This window comes from Panulirus ornatus, chromosome 15, assembly GCF_036320965.1.
Source record: "Panulirus ornatus isolate Po-2019 chromosome 15, ASM3632096v1, whole genome shotgun sequence".
In the NCBI taxonomy this organism is placed as follows: domain Eukaryota; kingdom Metazoa; phylum Arthropoda; class Malacostraca; order Decapoda; family Palinuridae; genus Panulirus; species Panulirus ornatus.
The window spans coordinates 22293781-22312082 of record NC_092238.1 but is presented as its reverse complement, the minus strand read 5'-3'; the positions used below and the strand labels follow the sequence as shown (position 1 = coordinate 22312082).

Here is an 18302-nt window from a genome sequence, read left to right as displayed (position 1 = left end):
GAAACTAGCTGGTTCACATGGTGAAATGTTTAGAAAATTGGCATTATGTTTTGCAATTTTTGGTACTTTATTGTCCTTGAGACCTGTGAATCATGTTATTTATAGAATTACAGTCAGCAGTTCTGAACCATTGACCTTTTATGAAGAAAGTTTTAGGATTTAACACTGACATTTTATAATTGCAATTTTCTCAGTTCTGAGTTATTTTTAATGTAACATTACGCTCATGCTATTTATGACAACATTCATGTATCTAAACTCTACCATGGTCTAGTTTGCCACTGAGATGTATTTATTTTCTTATCTCATCACAGGTGATTGGTGTGATCTCAGTATTCTTCATCTGTGTGTCAATCCTATCATTCTGTCTCAAGACACACCCAGATATGCGTGTGCCAGTAATTCAGAATGTTACAGTGCAGACAGCAGAGAATACCACGGCTTGGACACTTGACAAGAAGGCTACTAATGCTCATGAAGCATTCTTTTATATAGAATGTGTTTGTAACACCTGGTTTACGTTTGAGATATTGATTAGGTTAATTGCATCTCCCAACAAGTTCATGTTTCTTAAGGCATCAGTGAACATGATTGATTTTATTGCCACGTTAAGCTTTTATGTGGATATTCTCCTCCAGAAGTTTGCATCACATTTAGAGAATGCCGATATCCTAGAGTTCTTTAGCATTATTCGAATAATGAGGTTATTCAAATTAACGCGTCACTCCTCAGGACTCAAGATCCTGATACAGACCTTCCGAGCATCAGCGAAAGAGTTGACTTTGCTTGTGTTTTTCTTGGTGCTTGGTATTGTAATCTTTGCTTCCCTGGTATATTATGCTGAGAGGATTCAAGCTAATCCACACAACGACTTCAACAGTATCCCACTTGGTTTATGGTGGGCATTAGTCACCATGACCACAGTTGGTTATGGGGATATGGCACCCAAGACTTATGTGGGTATGTTTGTTGGTGCCCTGTGTGCCCTTGCTGGTGTGTTGACAATTGCACTGCCTGTACCAGTCATTGTGTCCAACTTTGCCATGTACTACAGTCATACACAAGCACGAGCCAAGTTGCCCAAGAAAAGACGGAGAGTCCTACCAGTGGAACATGTTCGTGTGGGACCTGTCATTCCTCCACCCAAGCGTGGAGGAGGACCCAATGCCATGAATCGTGGCCCTGGACCAAAGATGGGTAAGCTGATTCAGTCAGAGTTTTTCATAGTTTTGGTACATCATTTTGAGATTTTTTTCACTGCCATGATCACTACCACTCCTTTTGCTTATCATCATGCTTCTATTCTGCTTTATTTACCCTTGTGAATAACAACCTTGATAAATAACCAGTGCTCCTTTCAATCACATCAGTACACTTTTAGTATCAGTACTGAAATGGCATTATATTCTAAGTATGTATCAGAATTAAAATGCAAAGGTTTGATAATGCCATTTAGAATGTCGTTTAGTTTTACATACTTTTTATCAAGAGAATTATTATCTGCTATAAGAGACTTTGTTATTAATATTAAAGATATACCTGTATAAGATTCAATACGTAACAAACATACTTCTTACACCACATTAAAGAAGAATGTAGTATTCTACTTTATTTAATCATAAAATTGAAGTAGCTGCCAATCATTTGCACTAAAAGAAAAGATATGTACAGGGTGGTTGCCTTAATAAGAATACATCTAGGAAAAGTAGAAACAAGGGTTTCTAAAGTTTTCCTGTGAAGGCAAGAAAGACAGTTGGGCATAGAAAAGGAGAAATGAAAATAATAGACTTATAGGTACAGTACATAGTTTGAGGGCCTAGGACAGACCATTAGGTGTGAATGTAACAGAAAAAACTCTGGTTGAAAGATTCTTCCATAACTTTTGTGGTCATTCCTCTGTAAGCAACTACTACTGTATTTAGATTCTTCCATAACTTTTGTGGTCATAAAAGAAAGAGACAGGAGGTCAAGAGAAAGGTGCAAGAGGTGAAAAAAAGGGCAAATGAGAGTTGGGGTGAGAGAGTATCATTAAATTTTAGGGAGAATAAAAAGATGTTCTGGAAGGAGGTAAATAAAGTGCGTAAGACAAGGGAGCAAATGGGAACTTCAGTGAAGGGCGCAAATGGGGAGGTGATAACAAGTAGTGGTGATGTGAGGAGATGGAGTGAGTATTTTGAAGGTTTGTTGAATGTGTTTGATGATAGAGTGGCAGATATAGGGTGTTTTGGTCGAGGTGGTGTGCAAAGTGAGAGGGTTAGGGAAAATGATTTGGTAAACAGAGAAGAGGTAGTGAAAGCTTTGCGGAAGATGAAAGCCGGCAAGGCAGCAGGTTTGGATGGTATTGCAGTGGAATTTATTAAAAAAGGGGGTGACTGTATTGTTGACTGGTTGGTAAGGTTATTTAATGTATGTATGACTCATGGTGAGGTGCCTGAGGATTGGCGGAATGCGTGCATAGTGCCATTGTACAAAGGCAAAGGGGATAAGAGTGAGTGCTCAAATTACAGAGGTATAAGTTTGTTGAGTATTCCTGGTAAATTATATGGGAGGGTATTGATTGAGAGGGTGAAGGCAGGCATGTACAGAGCATCAGATTGGGGAAGAGCAGTGTGGTTTCAGAAGTGGTAGAGGATGTGTGGATCAGGTGTTTGCTTTAAAGAATGTATGTGAGAAATACTTAGAAAAGCAAATGGATTTGTATGTAGCATTTATGGATCTGGAGAAGGCATATGATAGAGTTGATAGAGATGCTCTGTGGAAGGTATTAAGAATATATGGTGTGGGAGGAAAGTTGTTAGAAGCAGTGAAAAGTTTTTATCGAGGATGTAAGGCATGTGTACGTGTAGGAAGAGAGGAAAGTGATTGGTTCTCAGTGAATGTAGGTTTGCGGCAGGGGTGTGTGATGTCTCCATGGTTGTTTAATTTGTTTATGGATGGGGTTGTTAGGGAGGTAAATGCAAGAGTTTTGGAAAGAGGGGCAAGTATGAAGTCTGTTGGGGAAGAGAGAGCTTGGGAAGTGAGTCAGTTGTTGTTCGCTGATCATACAGCGCTGGTGACTGATTCATGTGAGAAACTGCAGAAGCTGGTGACTGAGTTTGGTAAAGTGTGTGGAAGAAGAAAGTTAAGAGTAAATGTGAATAAGAGCAAGGTTATTAGGTACAGTAGGGTTGAGGGTCAAGTCAATTGGGAGGTGAGTTTGAATGGAGAAAAACTGGAGGAAGTGAAGTGTTTTAGATATCTGGGAGTGGATCTGGCAGCGGATGGAACCATGGAAGCGGAAGTGGATCATAGGGTGGGGGAGGGGGCGAAAATTCTGGGGGCCTTGAAGAATGTGTGGAAGTCGAGAACATTATCTCGGAAAGCAAAAATGGGTATGTTTGAAGGAATAGTGGTTCCAACAATGTTGTATGGTTGCGAGGCGTGGGCTGTGGATAGAGTTGTGCGCAGGAGGATGGATGTGCTGGAAATGAGATGTTTGAGGACAATGTGTGGTGTGAGGTGGTTTGATCGAGTGAGTAACGTAAGGGTAAGAGAGGTATTTTTATTTTTATTATACTTTGTCGCTGTCTCCCGCGTTTGCGAGGTAGCGCAAGGCAACAGACGAAAGAAATGGCCCAACCCACCCCCATACACATGTATATACATACGTCCACACACACAAATATACGTACCTACACAGCTTTCCATGGTTTACCCCAGACGCTTCACATGCCTTGATTCAATCCACTGACAGCACGTCAACCCCGGTATACCACATCGCTCCAATTCACTCTATTCCTTGCCCTCCTTTCACCCTCCTGCATGTTCAGGCCCCGATCACACAAAATCTTTTTCACTGCATCTTTCCACCTCCAATTTGGTCTCCCTCTTCTCCTTGTTCCCTCCACCTCCGACACATATATCCTCTTGGTCAATCTTTCCTCACTCATTCTCTCCATGTGCCCAAACCACTTCAAAACACCCTCTTCTGGTCTCTCAACCACGCTCTTTTTATTTCCACACATCTCTCTTACCCTTACGTTACTCACTCGATCAAACCACCTCACACCACACATTGTCCTCAAACATCTCATTTCCAGCACATCCATCCTCCTGCGCACAACTCTATCCATAGCCCACGCCTCGCAACCATACAACATTGTTGGAACCACTATTCCTTCAAACATACCCATTTTTGCTTTCCGAGATAATGTTCTCGACTTCCACACATTCTTCAAGGCCCCCAGAATTTTCGCCCCCTCCCCCACCCTATGATCCACTTCCGCTTCCATGGTTCCATCCGCTGCCAGATCCACTTTCAGATATCTGAAACACTTCACTTCCTCCAGTTTTTCTCCATTCAAACTCACCTCCCAATTGACTTGACCCTCAACCCTACTGTACCTAATAACCTTGCTCTTATTCACATTTACTCTTAACTTTCTTCTTCCACACACTTTACCAAACTCAGTCACCAGCTTCTGCAGTTTCTCACATGAATCAGCCACCAGCGCTGTATCATCAGCGAACAACAACTGACTCACTTCCCAAGCTCTCTCATCCCCAACAGACTTCATACTTGCCCCTCTTTCCAAAACTCATGCATTTACCTCCCTAACAACCCCATCCATAAACAAATTAAACAACCATAGAGACATCACACACCCCTGCCGCAGACCTACATTCACTGAGAACCAATCCCTTTCCTCTCTTCCTACACGTACACATGCCTTACATCCTCGATAAAAACTTTTAACTGCTTCTAATAACTTGCCTCCTACACCATACATTCTTAATACCTTCCACAGAGCATCTCTATCAACTCTATCATATGCCTTCTCCAGATCCATAAATGCTACATACAAATCCATTTGTTTTTCAAAGTTTTTCTCACATACATTCATCAAAGCAAACACCTGATCCACACATCCTCTACCACTTCTGAAACGACACTGCTCTTCCCCAATCTGATGCTCTGTACATGCCTTCACCCTCTCAATCAATGCCCTCCCATATAATTTCCCAGGAATACTCAACAAATTTATACCTCTGTAATTTGAGCACTCACTCTTATCCCCTTTGCCTTTGTACAACAGCACTATGCAAGCGTTCCTCCAATCCTCAGGCACCTCACCATGAATCATACATACATTAAATAACCTTACCAACCAGTCAACAATACAGTCACCCCCCTTTTTTAATAAATTCCACTGCAGTACCATCCAAACCTGCTGCCTTGCCGGCTTTCATCTTCTGCAAAGCTTTTACTACCTCTTCTCTGTTTACCAAATCATTTTCCCTAACCCTCTCACTTTGCACACCACCTCGACCAAAACACCCTATATCTGCCACTCTATCATCAAACACATTCAACAAACCTTCAAAATACTCACTCCATCTCCTTCTCACATCACCACTACTTGTTATCACCCAACTCTCATTTGCCCTCTTTTTCACCTCTTGCACCTTTCTCTTGACCTCCTGGCTCTTTCTTTTATACATCTCCCACTCATTTGCATTTTTTCCCTGCAAAAATTGTCCAAATGCCTCTCTCTTCTCTTTCACTAATAATCTTACTTCTTCATCCCACCACTCACTACCCTTTCTAATCAACCAACCTTCCACGCTTCTCATGCCACAAGCATCTTTTGCGGAAGTCATCACTGCTTCCCTAAATACATCCCATTCCTCCCCCACTCCCCTTACCTCCTTTGTTCTCACCTTTTTCCATTCTGTACTCAGTCTCTCCTGGTACTTCCTCACACAAGTCTCCTTCCCAAGCTCACTTACTCTCACCACCCTCTTCACCCTAACATTCTCTCTTCTTTTCTGAAAACCCATACAAATCTTCACCTTCGCCTCCACAAGATAATAATCAGACACCCCTCCAGTTGCATCATAATACTTTAACGCTGTCTCCCGCATTAGCAGGGTAGCACAAGGAAACAGACGAAAGAATGGCCCAACCCACCCACATACACATGTATATACATACATGCCCATATACATACCTATACATTTCAACGTATACATATATATACATACACAGACATATACACATATGCATGTTCATACATGCTGCCTTCATCCATTCCCTCCGCCATCCCGCCACACATGAAATGGCACCACCCTCCCCCAGCGGGCGTGCGAGGCAGCGCCAGGAAAAGTCAACAAAGGCCACATTTGCTCACACCCAGTCTCCAGCTGTTGTGTGCAATGCACCAAAACCACAGCTCCCCCTCCACATCCAGGCCCCACAAAACATTCCACGGCCCACCCCAAATGCCTCACATGCCCCAGCTTAATCCACTGATAGCACGTTGACCCCAGTATACCATATCATTCCATTTCACTCCACTCCTTGCATGCCCCTCACCCTCCCACATGTTCAGGCACTGATCACTGAAAATCTCCCCCACTCCATCCTTCCACCTCTAATTTGGTCTCCCACCTCTCCTCGTTCCCTCCACCTCTGACACGCACACCCTCTCTGTCTACCTTTCCTCACTCATTTTCTCCACATGACCACACCATTTCAATACACCCTCTTCTGCTCCCTAAACCATACTCTCCCTACTACCACACATCTCTCTTACCCTTTCATCACTTACTCGATCAAACCACCTTACACCACACATTATCCTCAAACATCTCATTTCCAACACATCCACCCTCCTCCACACAGCTCCTTATAGCCCATGCCTCACAACCGTATAACATTGTTGGAACCACCACTCCCTCAAACACACATTTGTGCTCTCCGAGATAAGTTCTCGCCTTCCACACATTCTTCAACGCTCCAAGAACCTTTGCCCCCTCCCCCACCCTGTGACTCACCCCTGCTTTCATGGTTCCATCCGCTGCCAAATCCACTCCCAGATATCCAAAACACTCTACCTCCTCCAGTTTTTCTCCATTCAAACTCACCTCCCAGTATACTTGTCCCTCAACCCTACTGAACCTAACACCTCTGCTCTTATTCACATCTACTCTCAGCTTTTTATATTCACAAACTTTACCAAACTCAGTCACCAACTCCTGCAGTTTCTCACCCCAATCAGCCACTAGCTCTGTATCATCAGTGAACAACAAATGACACTTCCCAAGTCCTCTCATCCACAACAGACTGCACATCTACCCTTCTCTCCAGAACTCCTGGATATACCTCCCTAACAACCCCATCCTTAAACAAATCAAACAACCATGGAGACATCACGCAACCCTGCCGCAAACCGACATTCACTGGAAAACAATCATTTTCCTCTCTTTCTACTCATACACATGCCTTACATCCTCGATAAAAACTTTCCACTGCTTCTAGCAACTTACCTCCCACACCATATACTCTTAATACCTTCCACAGAGCATCTCTATCAACTCTATCTTATGCCTTCTCCAGATCCATAAATGCTACATACAAATCCATTTGCTTTTCTAAGTATTTCTCACATATATTCTTCAAAGCAAACACCTGATCCACACATCCTCTACCATCTGAAACCACACTGCTCTTCCCCAATCTGATACTCTGTACATGCCTTCACCCTCTTAATCAATACCCTCCCATTAATTTACCAAGAATACTCAACAGATTTATAACTCTGATGGGTGATTTGAATGCAAAGGTGAATTATGTGGCAGTTGAGGGAATAATTGGTATACATGGGGTGTTCAGTGTTGTAAATGAAAATGGTGAAGAGCTTGTAGATTTATGTGCTAAAAAAGAACTGGTGATTGGGAATACCTGGTTTAAAAAGCGAGATATACATAAGTATACGTATGTGAGTAGGAGAGATGGCCAGAGAACGTTATTGGATTACGTGTTAATTGATAGGCACGCGAAAGAGAGACTTTTGGATGTTAATGTGCTGAGAGGTGCAACTGGAGGGATGTCTGATCATTATCTTGTGGAGGCGAAGGTGACGATTTGTAGGGGTCTTCAGAAAAGAAGAGAGAATGTTGGGATGAAGACAGTGGTGAGAGTAAGTGAGCTCGGGAAGGAGACTTGTGTGAGGAAGTACCAGGAGAGACTGAGTACAGAATGGAAAAAGGTGAGAACAAAGGAGGTAAGGGGAGTAGGGGAGGAATAGGATGTATTTAGGGAAGCAGTGATGGCTTGCGCAAAAGATGCTTGTGGCATGAGAAGCGTTTGAGGTAGGTTGATTAGAAAGGGTAGTGAGTGGTGGGATGAAGAAGTAAGATTATTAGTGAAAGAGAAGAGAGAGGCATTTGGACGATTTTTGCAGGGAAATAATGCAAATGAGTGGGAGATGTATAAAAGAAAGAGGCAGGAGGTCAAGAGAAAGGTGCAAGAAGTGAAAAAGAGGGCAAATGAGAGTTGGGGTTAGAGAGTATCATAAAACTGTAGGGAGAATAAAAAAATGTTTTGGAAGGAGGTAAATAAAGTGCCTAAGACAAGGGAACAAATGGGAACATCAGTGAAGGGGGCTAATGGGGAGGTGATAACAAGTAGTGGTGATGTGAGAATGAGATGGAGTGAGTGTTTTGAAGGTTTGTTGAATGTGTTTGATGATAGAGTAGCAGATATAGGGTGTTTTGGTCGAGGTGGTGTGCAAAGTGAGAGGGTTAGGGAAAATGATTTGGTAAAAAGAGAAGAGTAGTAAAAGCTTTGTGGAAGATGAAAGCCGGCAAGGCAGTGGGTTTAGATGGTATTGCAGTGGAATTTATTTAAAAGAGGGTGATTGTATTGTTGACTGGTTGGTAGGGTTATTTAATGTATGTATGACTCATGGTGAGGTGCCTGAGGATTGGAGGAATGCTTGCATAGTACCATTGAACAAAGGCAAAAGAGATAAAAGTGAGTGCTTAAATTTCAGAGGTATAAGTCTGTTGAGTATTCCTGGTAAATTATATGGGAGGGTATTGATGAGAGGGTGAAGGCATGTACAGAGCATCAGATTGGGGAAGATTAGTATAGTTTCAGAAGTGGTAGAAGATGTGTGGATCAGGTGTTTGCTTTGAAATATGTATGTGAGAAATACTTAGAAAAGCAAATGGATTTGTATGTAGCATTTATGGATCTTGAGAAGGCATATGAGAGTTGATAGAGATGCTCTGTGGAAGGTGTGGGAGGTAAGTTGTTAGAAGAAGTGAAAAGTTTTTATCGAGGATGTAAGGCATGTGTACGTGTAGGTAGAGAGGAAAGTGATTGGTTCTCAGTGAATGTTGGTTTGCAGCAGGGGTGTGTGATGTCTCCATGGTTGTTTAATTTGTATATGGATGGGGTTGTTAGGGAGGTGAATGCAAGAGTTTTGGAAAGAGGGGCAAATATGCAGTCTGTTGGGGATGAAAAAGCTTAGGAAGTGAGTCAGTTGTTCGCTGATGATACAGTGCTGGTGGCTGATTCGTGTGAGAAACTGCAGAAGCTGGTGACTGAGTTTGGTAAAGTGTGTGAAAGAAGAAAGTTAAGAGTAAATGTGAATAAGAGCAAGGTTATTAGGTACAGTAGGGTTAAGGGACAAGTCAATTGGGAGATAAATTTGAATGGAGAAATGCTGGAGGAAGTGAATTGTTTTAGATATCTGGGAGTGGATCTGGCAGCAGATGGAACCATGGAAGCAGAAGTGAATCATAGGGTGGGGGAGGGGGTGAAAGTTCTGGGAGCGTTGAAGAATGTGTGGAAGTCGAGAACATTATCTCGGAAAGCAAAAATGGGTGTTTGAAGGAATAGGGGTTCCAACAATGTTATATGGTTGCGAGGCTTGGGCTATAGATAGAGTTGTGCTAAGGAGGGTGGATGTGCTGGAAATGAGATGTTTGAGTCAATATGTGGTGTGAGGTGATTTGATCGAGTAAGTAATGATAGGGTAAGAGAGATGTGTGGTAATAAAAAGAGTGTGGTTGAGAGAGCAGAAGAGGGTGTTTTGAAATGGTTTGGTCATATGGAGAGAATGAGTGAGGAAAGATTGACCAAGAGGATATATGTGTCGGAGGTGGAGGGAACGAGGAGAAGTGGGAGACCAAATTGGAGGTGGAAAGATGGAGTGAAAAAGATTTTGAGTGATCGGGGCCTGAACGTGCAGGAGGGTGAAAGGCAGGCAAGGAATAGAGTGAATTGGAACGATGTGGTGTATATATATATATATATATATATATATTTTTTTTTTGCTTCATCGCTGTCTCCCGCGTTTGCGAGGTAGTGCAAGGAACAGACGAAAGAAATGGCCCAACCCACCCCCATACACATGTATATACATACACGTCCACACACGCAAATATACATACCTACACAGCTTTTCATAGTTTACCCCAGACGCTTCACATGCCCTGATTCAATCCACTGACAGCACGTCAACCCCGGTGTACCACATCGATCCAGTTCACTCTATTCCTTGCCCTCCTTTCACCCTCCTGCATGTTCAGGCCCCGATCACACAAAATCTTTTTCACTCCATCTTTCCACCTCCAATTTGGTCTCCCACTTCTCCTCGTTCCCTCCACCTCGGACACATATATCATATATCCTCTTGGTCAATCTTTCCTCACTCATTCTCTCCATGTGCCCAAACCATTTTAAAACACCCTCTTCTGCTCTCTCAACCACGCTCTTTTTATTTCCACACATCTCTCTTACCCTTACGTTACTTACTCGATCAAACCACCTCACACCACACATTGTCCTCAAACATCTCATTTCCAGCACATCCACCCTCCTGTGCACAACTCTATCCATAGCCCACGCCTTGTAACCATACAACATTGTTGGAACCCCTATTCCTTCAAACATACCCATTTTTGCTTTCCGAGATAATGTTCTCAACTTCCACACATTCTTCAAGGCTCCCAGGATTTTCGCACCCTCCCCCACCCTATGATCCACTTCCGCTTCCATGGTTCCATCCGCTGCCAGATCCACTCCCAGATATCTAAAACACTTTACTTCCTCCAGTTTTTCTCCATTTAAACTTACCTCCATATTGACTTGACCCTCAACCCTACTGTACCTAATAACCTTGCTCTTATTCACATTTACTCTTAACTTTCTTCTTTCACACACTTTACCAAACTCAGTCACCAGCTTCTGCAGTTTCTCACATGAATCAGCCACCAGCGCTGTATCATCAGCGAACAACAACTGACTCACTTCCCAAGCTCTCTCATCCCCAACAGACTTCATACTTGCCCCTCTTTCCAAAATTCTTGCTTTCACCTCCCTAACAACCCCATCCATAAACAAATTAAACAACCATGGAGACATCACACACCCTTGCCGCAAACCTACATTTACTGAGAATCAATCACTTTTCTCTCTACCTACACGTACACATGCCTTACATCCTCGATAAAAACTTTTCACTGCTTCTAACAACTTGCCTCCCACACCATATATTCTTAATACCTTCCACAGAGCATCTCTATCAACTCTATCATATGCCTTCTCCAGATCCATAAATGCTACATACAAATCCATTTGCTTTTCTAAGTATTTCTCACATACATTCTTCAAAGCAAACACCTGATCCATACATCCTCTACCACTTCTGAAACCACACTGCTCTTCCCCAATCTGATGCTCTGTACATGCCTTCACCCTCTCAATCAATACCCTCCCATATAATTTACCAGGAATACTCAACAAACTTTTGCCTCTGAAATTTGAGCACTCACTCTTATCCCTTTTGCCTTTGTACAATGGCACTATGCACGCATTCCGCCAATCCTCAGGCATAGTGATGGGTGATTTGAATGCAAAGGTGAGTAATGTGGCAGTTGAGGGAATAATTGGTATACATGGGGTGTTCAATGTTGTAAATGGAAATGGTGAAGAGCTTGTAGATTTATGTGCTGAAAAAGGACTGGTGATTGGGAATACCTGGTTTAAAAAGCGAGATATACATAAGTATACGTATGTAAGTAGGAGAGATGGCCAGAGAGCGTTATTGGATTACGTGTTAATTGACAGGCGCGCGAAAGAGAGACTTTTGGATGTTAATGTGCTGAGAGGTGCAACTGGAGGGATGTCTGATCATCATCTTGTGGAGGCTAAGGTGAAGATTTGTATGGGTTTTCAGAAAAGAAGAGTGAATGTTGGGGTGAAGAGGGTGGTGAGAGTAAGTGAGCTTGGGAAGGAGACTTGTGTGAGGAAGTACCAGGAGAGACTGAGTACAGAATGGAAAAAGGTGAGAACAATGGAAGTAAGGGGAGTGGGGGAGGAATGGGATGTATTTAGGGAATCAGTGATGGATTGCGCAAAAGATGCTTGTGGCATGAGAAGAGTGGGAGGTGGGTTGATTAGAAAGGGTAGTGAGTGGTGGGATGAAGAAGTAAGATTATTAGTGAAAGAGAAGAGAGAGGCATTTGGACGATTTTTGCAGGGAAAAAATGCAATTGAGTGGGAGATGTATAAAAGAAAGAGACAGGAGGTCAAGAGAAAGGTGCAAGAGGTGAAAAAGAGGGCAAATGAGAGTTGGGGTGAGAGAGTATCATTAAATTTTAGGGAGAATAAAAAGATGTTCTGGAAGGAGGTAAATAAATTGCGTAAGACAAGGGAGCAAATGGGAACTTCAGTGAAGGGCGCAAATGGGGAGGTGATAACAAGTAGTGATGATGTGAGAAGGAGATGGAGTGAGTATTTTGAAGGTTTGTTAAATGTGTTTGATGAGAGTTGCAGATATAGGGTGTTTTGGTCGAGGTGGTGTGCAAAGTGAGAGGGTTAGGGAAAATGATTTGGTAGACAGAGAAGAGGTAGTAAAAGCTTTGCGGAAGATGAAAGCCGGCAAGGCAGCAGGTTTGGATGGTATTGCAGTGGAATTTATTAAAAAAGGGGGTGACTGTATTATTGAGTGGTTGGTAAGGTTATTTAATGTATGTATGACTCATATATATATATATTTTTTTTTTCAAACTATTCGCCATTTCCCGCATTAGCGAGGTAGCATTAAGAACAGAGGGACTGGGCCTTTGAGGGAATACCCTCACCTGGCCCAATTCTCTGTTCCTTCTTTTGGTAAATTAAAAAAAATGAGAGGAGAGGATTTCCAGCCCCCCGCTCCCTCCCCTTTTAGTCGCCTTCTACGACACGCAGGGAATACGTGGGAAGTATTCTTTCTCCCCTCTCCCCAGGGATATATATATATATATATATATATATATATATATATATATATATATATATATATATGTATATATATATATATATATATATATATATATATATATATATATATATATATATATATATATATATATATATATATATATTCTTTCTTTCAAACTATTCGCAATCTCCTGTATTAGCAAGGTAGCATTAAGAACAGAGGACTGGGCCTCTGAGGGAATATCCTCACTTGGCCCCCTTCTCTGTTCCTTCTTTTGGAAAAAAAAAAAAAGGGGAGGATTTCCAGCCCCCGCTCCCTCCCCTCTTAGTTGCCTTCTACAACACACAGGGAATACGTGGGAAGTATTCTTTCTCTCCTTTCCCAGGGATGATATATATATATATATATATATATATATATATATATATATATATATATATATTATATATATATATATATATATATTTTTATATTTATTATTATACTTTGTCGCTGTCTCCCGCGTTTGCGAGGTAGCGCAAGGAAACAGACGAAAGAAATGGCCCAACCCCCCCCATACACATGTATATACATACGTCCACACACCAAATATACTACCTACACAGCTTTCCATGGTTTACCCCAGACGCTTCACATGCCTTGATTCAATCCACTGACAGCACGTCAACCCCGGTATACCACATCGCTCCAATTCACTCTATTCCTTGCCCTCCTTTCACCCTCCTGCATGTTCAGGCCCCGATCACACAAAATCTTTTTCACTGCATCTTTCCACCTCCAATTTGGTCTCCCTCTTCTCCTTGTTCCCTCCACCTCCGACACATATATCCTCTTGGTCAATCTTTCCTCACTCATTCTCTCCATGTGCCCAAACCACTTCAAAACACCCTCTTCTGGTCTCTCAACCACGCTCTTTTTATTTCCACACATCTCTCTTACCCTTACGTTACTCACTCGATCAAACCACCTCACACCACACATTGTCCTCAAACATCTCATTTCCAGCACATCCATCCTCCTGCGCACAACTCTATCCATAGCCCACGCCTCGCAACCATACAACATTGTTGGAACCACTATTCCTTCAAACATACCCATTTTTGCTTTCCGAGATAATGTTCTCGACTTCCACACATTCTTCAAGGCCCCCAGAATTTTCGCCCCCTCCCCCACCCTATGATCCACTTCCGCTTCCATGGTTCCATCCGCTGCCAGATCCACTTTCAGATATCTGAAACACTTCACTTCCTCCAGTTTTTCTCCATTCAAACTCACCTCCCAATTGACTTGACCCTCAACCCTACTGTACCTAATAACCTTGCTCTTATTCACATTTACTCTTAACTTTCTTCTTCCACACACTTTACCAAACTCAGTCACCAGCTTCTGCAGTTTCTCACATGAATCAGCCACCAGCGCTGTATCATCAGCGAACAACAACTGACTCACTTCCCAAGCTCTCTCATCCCCAACAGACTTCATACTTGCCCCTCTTTCCAAAACTCATGCATTTACCTCCCTAACAACCCCATCCATAAACAAATTAAACAACCATAGAGACATCACACACCCCTGCCGCAGACCTACATTCACTGAGAACCAATCCCTTTCCTCTCTTCCTACACGTACACATGCCTTACATCCTCGATAAAAACTTTTAACTGCTTCTAATAACTTGCCTCCTACACCATACATTCTTAATACCTTCCACAGAGCATCTCTATCAACTCTATCATATGCCTTCTCCAGATCCATAAATGCTACATACAAATCCATTTGTTTTTCAAAGTTTTTCTCACATACATTCATCAAAGCAAACACCTGATCCACACATCCTCTACCACTTCTGAAACGACACTGCTCTTCCCCAATCTGATGCTCTGTACATGCCTTCACCCTCTCAATCAATGCCCTCCCATATAATTTCCCAGGAATACTCAACAAATTTATACCTCTGTAATTTGAGCACTCACTCTTATCCCCTTTGCCTTTGTACAACAGCACTATGCAAGCGTTCCTCCAATCCTCAGGCACCTCACCATGAATCATACATACATTAAATAACCTTACCAACCAGTCAACAATACAGTCACCCCCCTTTTTTAATAAATTCCACTGCAGTACCATCCAAACCTGCTGCCTTGCCGGCTTTCATCTTCTGCAAAGCTTTTACTACCTCTTCTCTGTTTACCAAATCATTTTCCCTAACCCTCTCACTTTGCACACCACCTCGACCAAAACACCCTATATCTGCCACTCTATCATCAAACACATTCAACAAACCTTCAAAATACTCACTCCATCTCCTTCTCACATCACCACTACTTGTTATCACCCAACTCTCATTTGCCCTCTTTTTCACCTCTTGCACCTTTCTCTTGACCTCCTGGCTCTTTCTTTTATACATCTCCCACTCATTTGCATTTTTTCCCTGCAAAAATTGTCCAAATGCCTCTCTCTTCTCTTTCACTAATAATCTTACTTCTTCATCCCACCACTCACTACCCTTTCTAATCAACCAACCTTCCACGCTTCTCATGCCACAAGCATCTTTTGCGGAAGTCATCACTGCTTCCCTAAATACATCCCATTCCTCCCCCACTCCCCTTACCTCCTTTGTTCTCACCTTTTTCCATTCTGTACTCAGTCTCTCCTGGTACTTCCTCACACAAGTCTCCTTCCCAAGCTCACTTACTCTCACCACCCTCTTCACCCTAACATTCTCTCTTCTTTTCTGAAAACCCATACAAATCTTCACCTTCGCCTCCACAAGATAATAATCAGACACCCCTCCAGTTGCATCATAATACTTTAACGCTGTCTCCCGCATTAGCAGGGTAGCACAAGGAAACAGACGAAAGAATGGCCCAACCCACCCACATACACATGTATATACATACATGCCCATATACATACCTATACATTTCAACGTATACATATATATACATACACAGACATATACACATATGCATGTTCATACATGCTGCCTTCATCCATTCCCTCCGCCATCCCGCCACACATGAAATGGCACCACCCTCCCCCAGCGGGCGTGCGAGGCAGCGCCAGGAAAAGTCAACAAAGGCCACATTTGCTCACACCCAGTCTCCAGCTGTTGTGTGCAATGCACCAAAACCACAGCTCCCCCTCCACATCCAGGCCCCACAAAACATTCCACGGCCCACCCCAAATGCCTCACATGCCCCAGCTTAATCCACTGATAGCACGTTGACCCCAGTATACCATATCATTCCATTTCACTCCACTCCTTGCATGCCCCTCACCCTCCCACATGTTCAGGCACTGATCACTGAAAATCTCCCCCACTCCATCCTTCCACCTCTAATTTGGTCTCCCACCTCTCCTCGTTCCCTCCACCTCTGACACGCACACCCTCTCTGTCTACCTTTCCTCACTCATTTTCTCCACATGACCACACCATTTCAATACACCCTCTTCTGCTCCCTAAACCATACTCTCCCTACTACCACACATCTCTCTTACCCTTTCATCACTTACTCGATCAAACCACCTTACACCACACATTATCCTCAAACATCTCATTTCCAACACATCCACCCTCCTCCACACAGCTCCTTATAGCCCATGCCTCACAACCGTATAACATTGTTGGAACCACCACTCCCTCAAACACACATTTGTGCTCTCCGAGATAAGTTCTCGCCTTCCACACATTCTTCAACGCTCCAAGAACCTTTGCCCCCTCCCCCACCCTGTGACTCACCCCTGCTTTCATGGTTCCATCCGCTGCCAAATCCACTCCCAGATATCCAAAACACTCTACCTCCTCCAGTTTTTCTCCATTCAAACTCACCTCCCAGTATACTTGTCCCTCAACCCTACTGAACCTAACACCTCTGCTCTTATTCACATCTACTCTCAGCTTTTTATATTCACAAACTTTACCAAACTCAGTCACCAACTCCTGCAGTTTCTCACCCCAATCAGCCACTAGCTCTGTATCATCAGTGAACAACAAATGACACTTCCCAAGTCCTCTCATCCACAACAGACTGCACATCTACCCTTCTCTCCAGAACTCCTGGATATACCTCCCTAACAACCCCATCCTTAAACAAATCAAACAACCATGGAGACATCACGCAACCCTGCCGCAAACCGACATTCACTGGAAAACAATCATTTTCCTCTCTTTCTACTCATACACATGCCTTACATCCTCGATAAAAACTTTCCACTGCTTCTAGCAACTTACCTCCCACACCATATACTCTTAATACCTTCCACAGAGCATCTCTATCAACTCTATCTTATGCCTTCTCCAGATCCATAAATGCTACATACAAATCCATTTGCTTTTCTAAGTATTTCTCACATATATTCTTCAAAGCAAACACCTGATCCACACATCCTCTACCATCTGAAACCACACTGCTCTTCCCCAATCTGATACTCTGTACATGCCTTCACCCTCTTAATCAATACCCTCCCATTAATTTACCAAGAATACTCAACAGATTTATAACTCTGATGGGTGATTTGAATGCAAAGGTGAATTATGTGGCAGTTGAGGGAATAATTGGTATACATGGGGTGTTCAGTGTTGTAAATGAAAATGGTGAAGAGCTTGTAGATTTATGTGCTAAAAAAGAACTGGTGATTGGGAATACCTGGTTTAAAAAGCGAGATATACATAAGTATACGTATGTGAGTAGGAGAGATGGCCAGAGAACGTTATTGGATTACGTGTTAATTGATAGGCACGCGAAAGAGAGACTTTTGGATGTTAATGTGCTGAGAGGTGCAACTGGAGGGATGTCTGATCATTATCTTGTGGAGGCGAAGGTGACGATTTGTAGGGGTCTTCAGAAAAGAAGAGAGAATGTTGGGATGAAGACAGTGGTGAGAGTAAGTGAGCTCGGGAAGGAGACTTGTGTGAGGAAGTACCAGGAGAGACTGAGTACAGAATGGAAAAAGGTGAGAACAAAGGAGGTAAGGGGAGTAGGGGAGGAATAGGATGTATTTAGGGAAGCAGTGATGGCTTGCGCAAAAGATGCTTGTGGCATGAGAAGCGTTTGAGGTAGGTTGATTAGAAAGGGTAGTGAGTGGTGGGATGAAGAAGTAAGATTATTAGTGAAAGAGAAGAGAGAGGCATTTGGACGATTTTTGCAGGGAAATAATGCAAATGAGTGGGAGATGTATAAAAGAAAGAGGCAGGAGGTCAAGAGAAAGGTGCAAGAAGTGAAAAAGAGGGCAAATGAGAGTTGGGGTTAGAGAGTATCATAA

The 18302-nt window shown here is 42.8% G+C and overlaps 1 protein-coding gene across 4 annotated transcripts in view; it reads left to right on the top strand.

Moving 5' to 3' along the window:
* The first annotated feature begins 318 nt into the window (after positions 1-318).
* The window catches only part of LOC139753746 (potassium voltage-gated channel protein Shaw-like), a 113879-nt gene continuing 95895 nt past the window's right edge, over positions 319-18302 (top strand). For all 4 annotated transcript variants that reach the window (XM_071670552.1, XM_071670551.1, XM_071670553.1 and 1 more), the window contains exon 1: positions 319-1197. In XM_071670552.1, coding sequence (XP_071526653.1) covers positions 387-1197 — 811 coding nt within the window. In that variant the 5' untranslated portion in view covers positions 319-386. The remainder of the gene's footprint in view (positions 1198-18302) is intronic.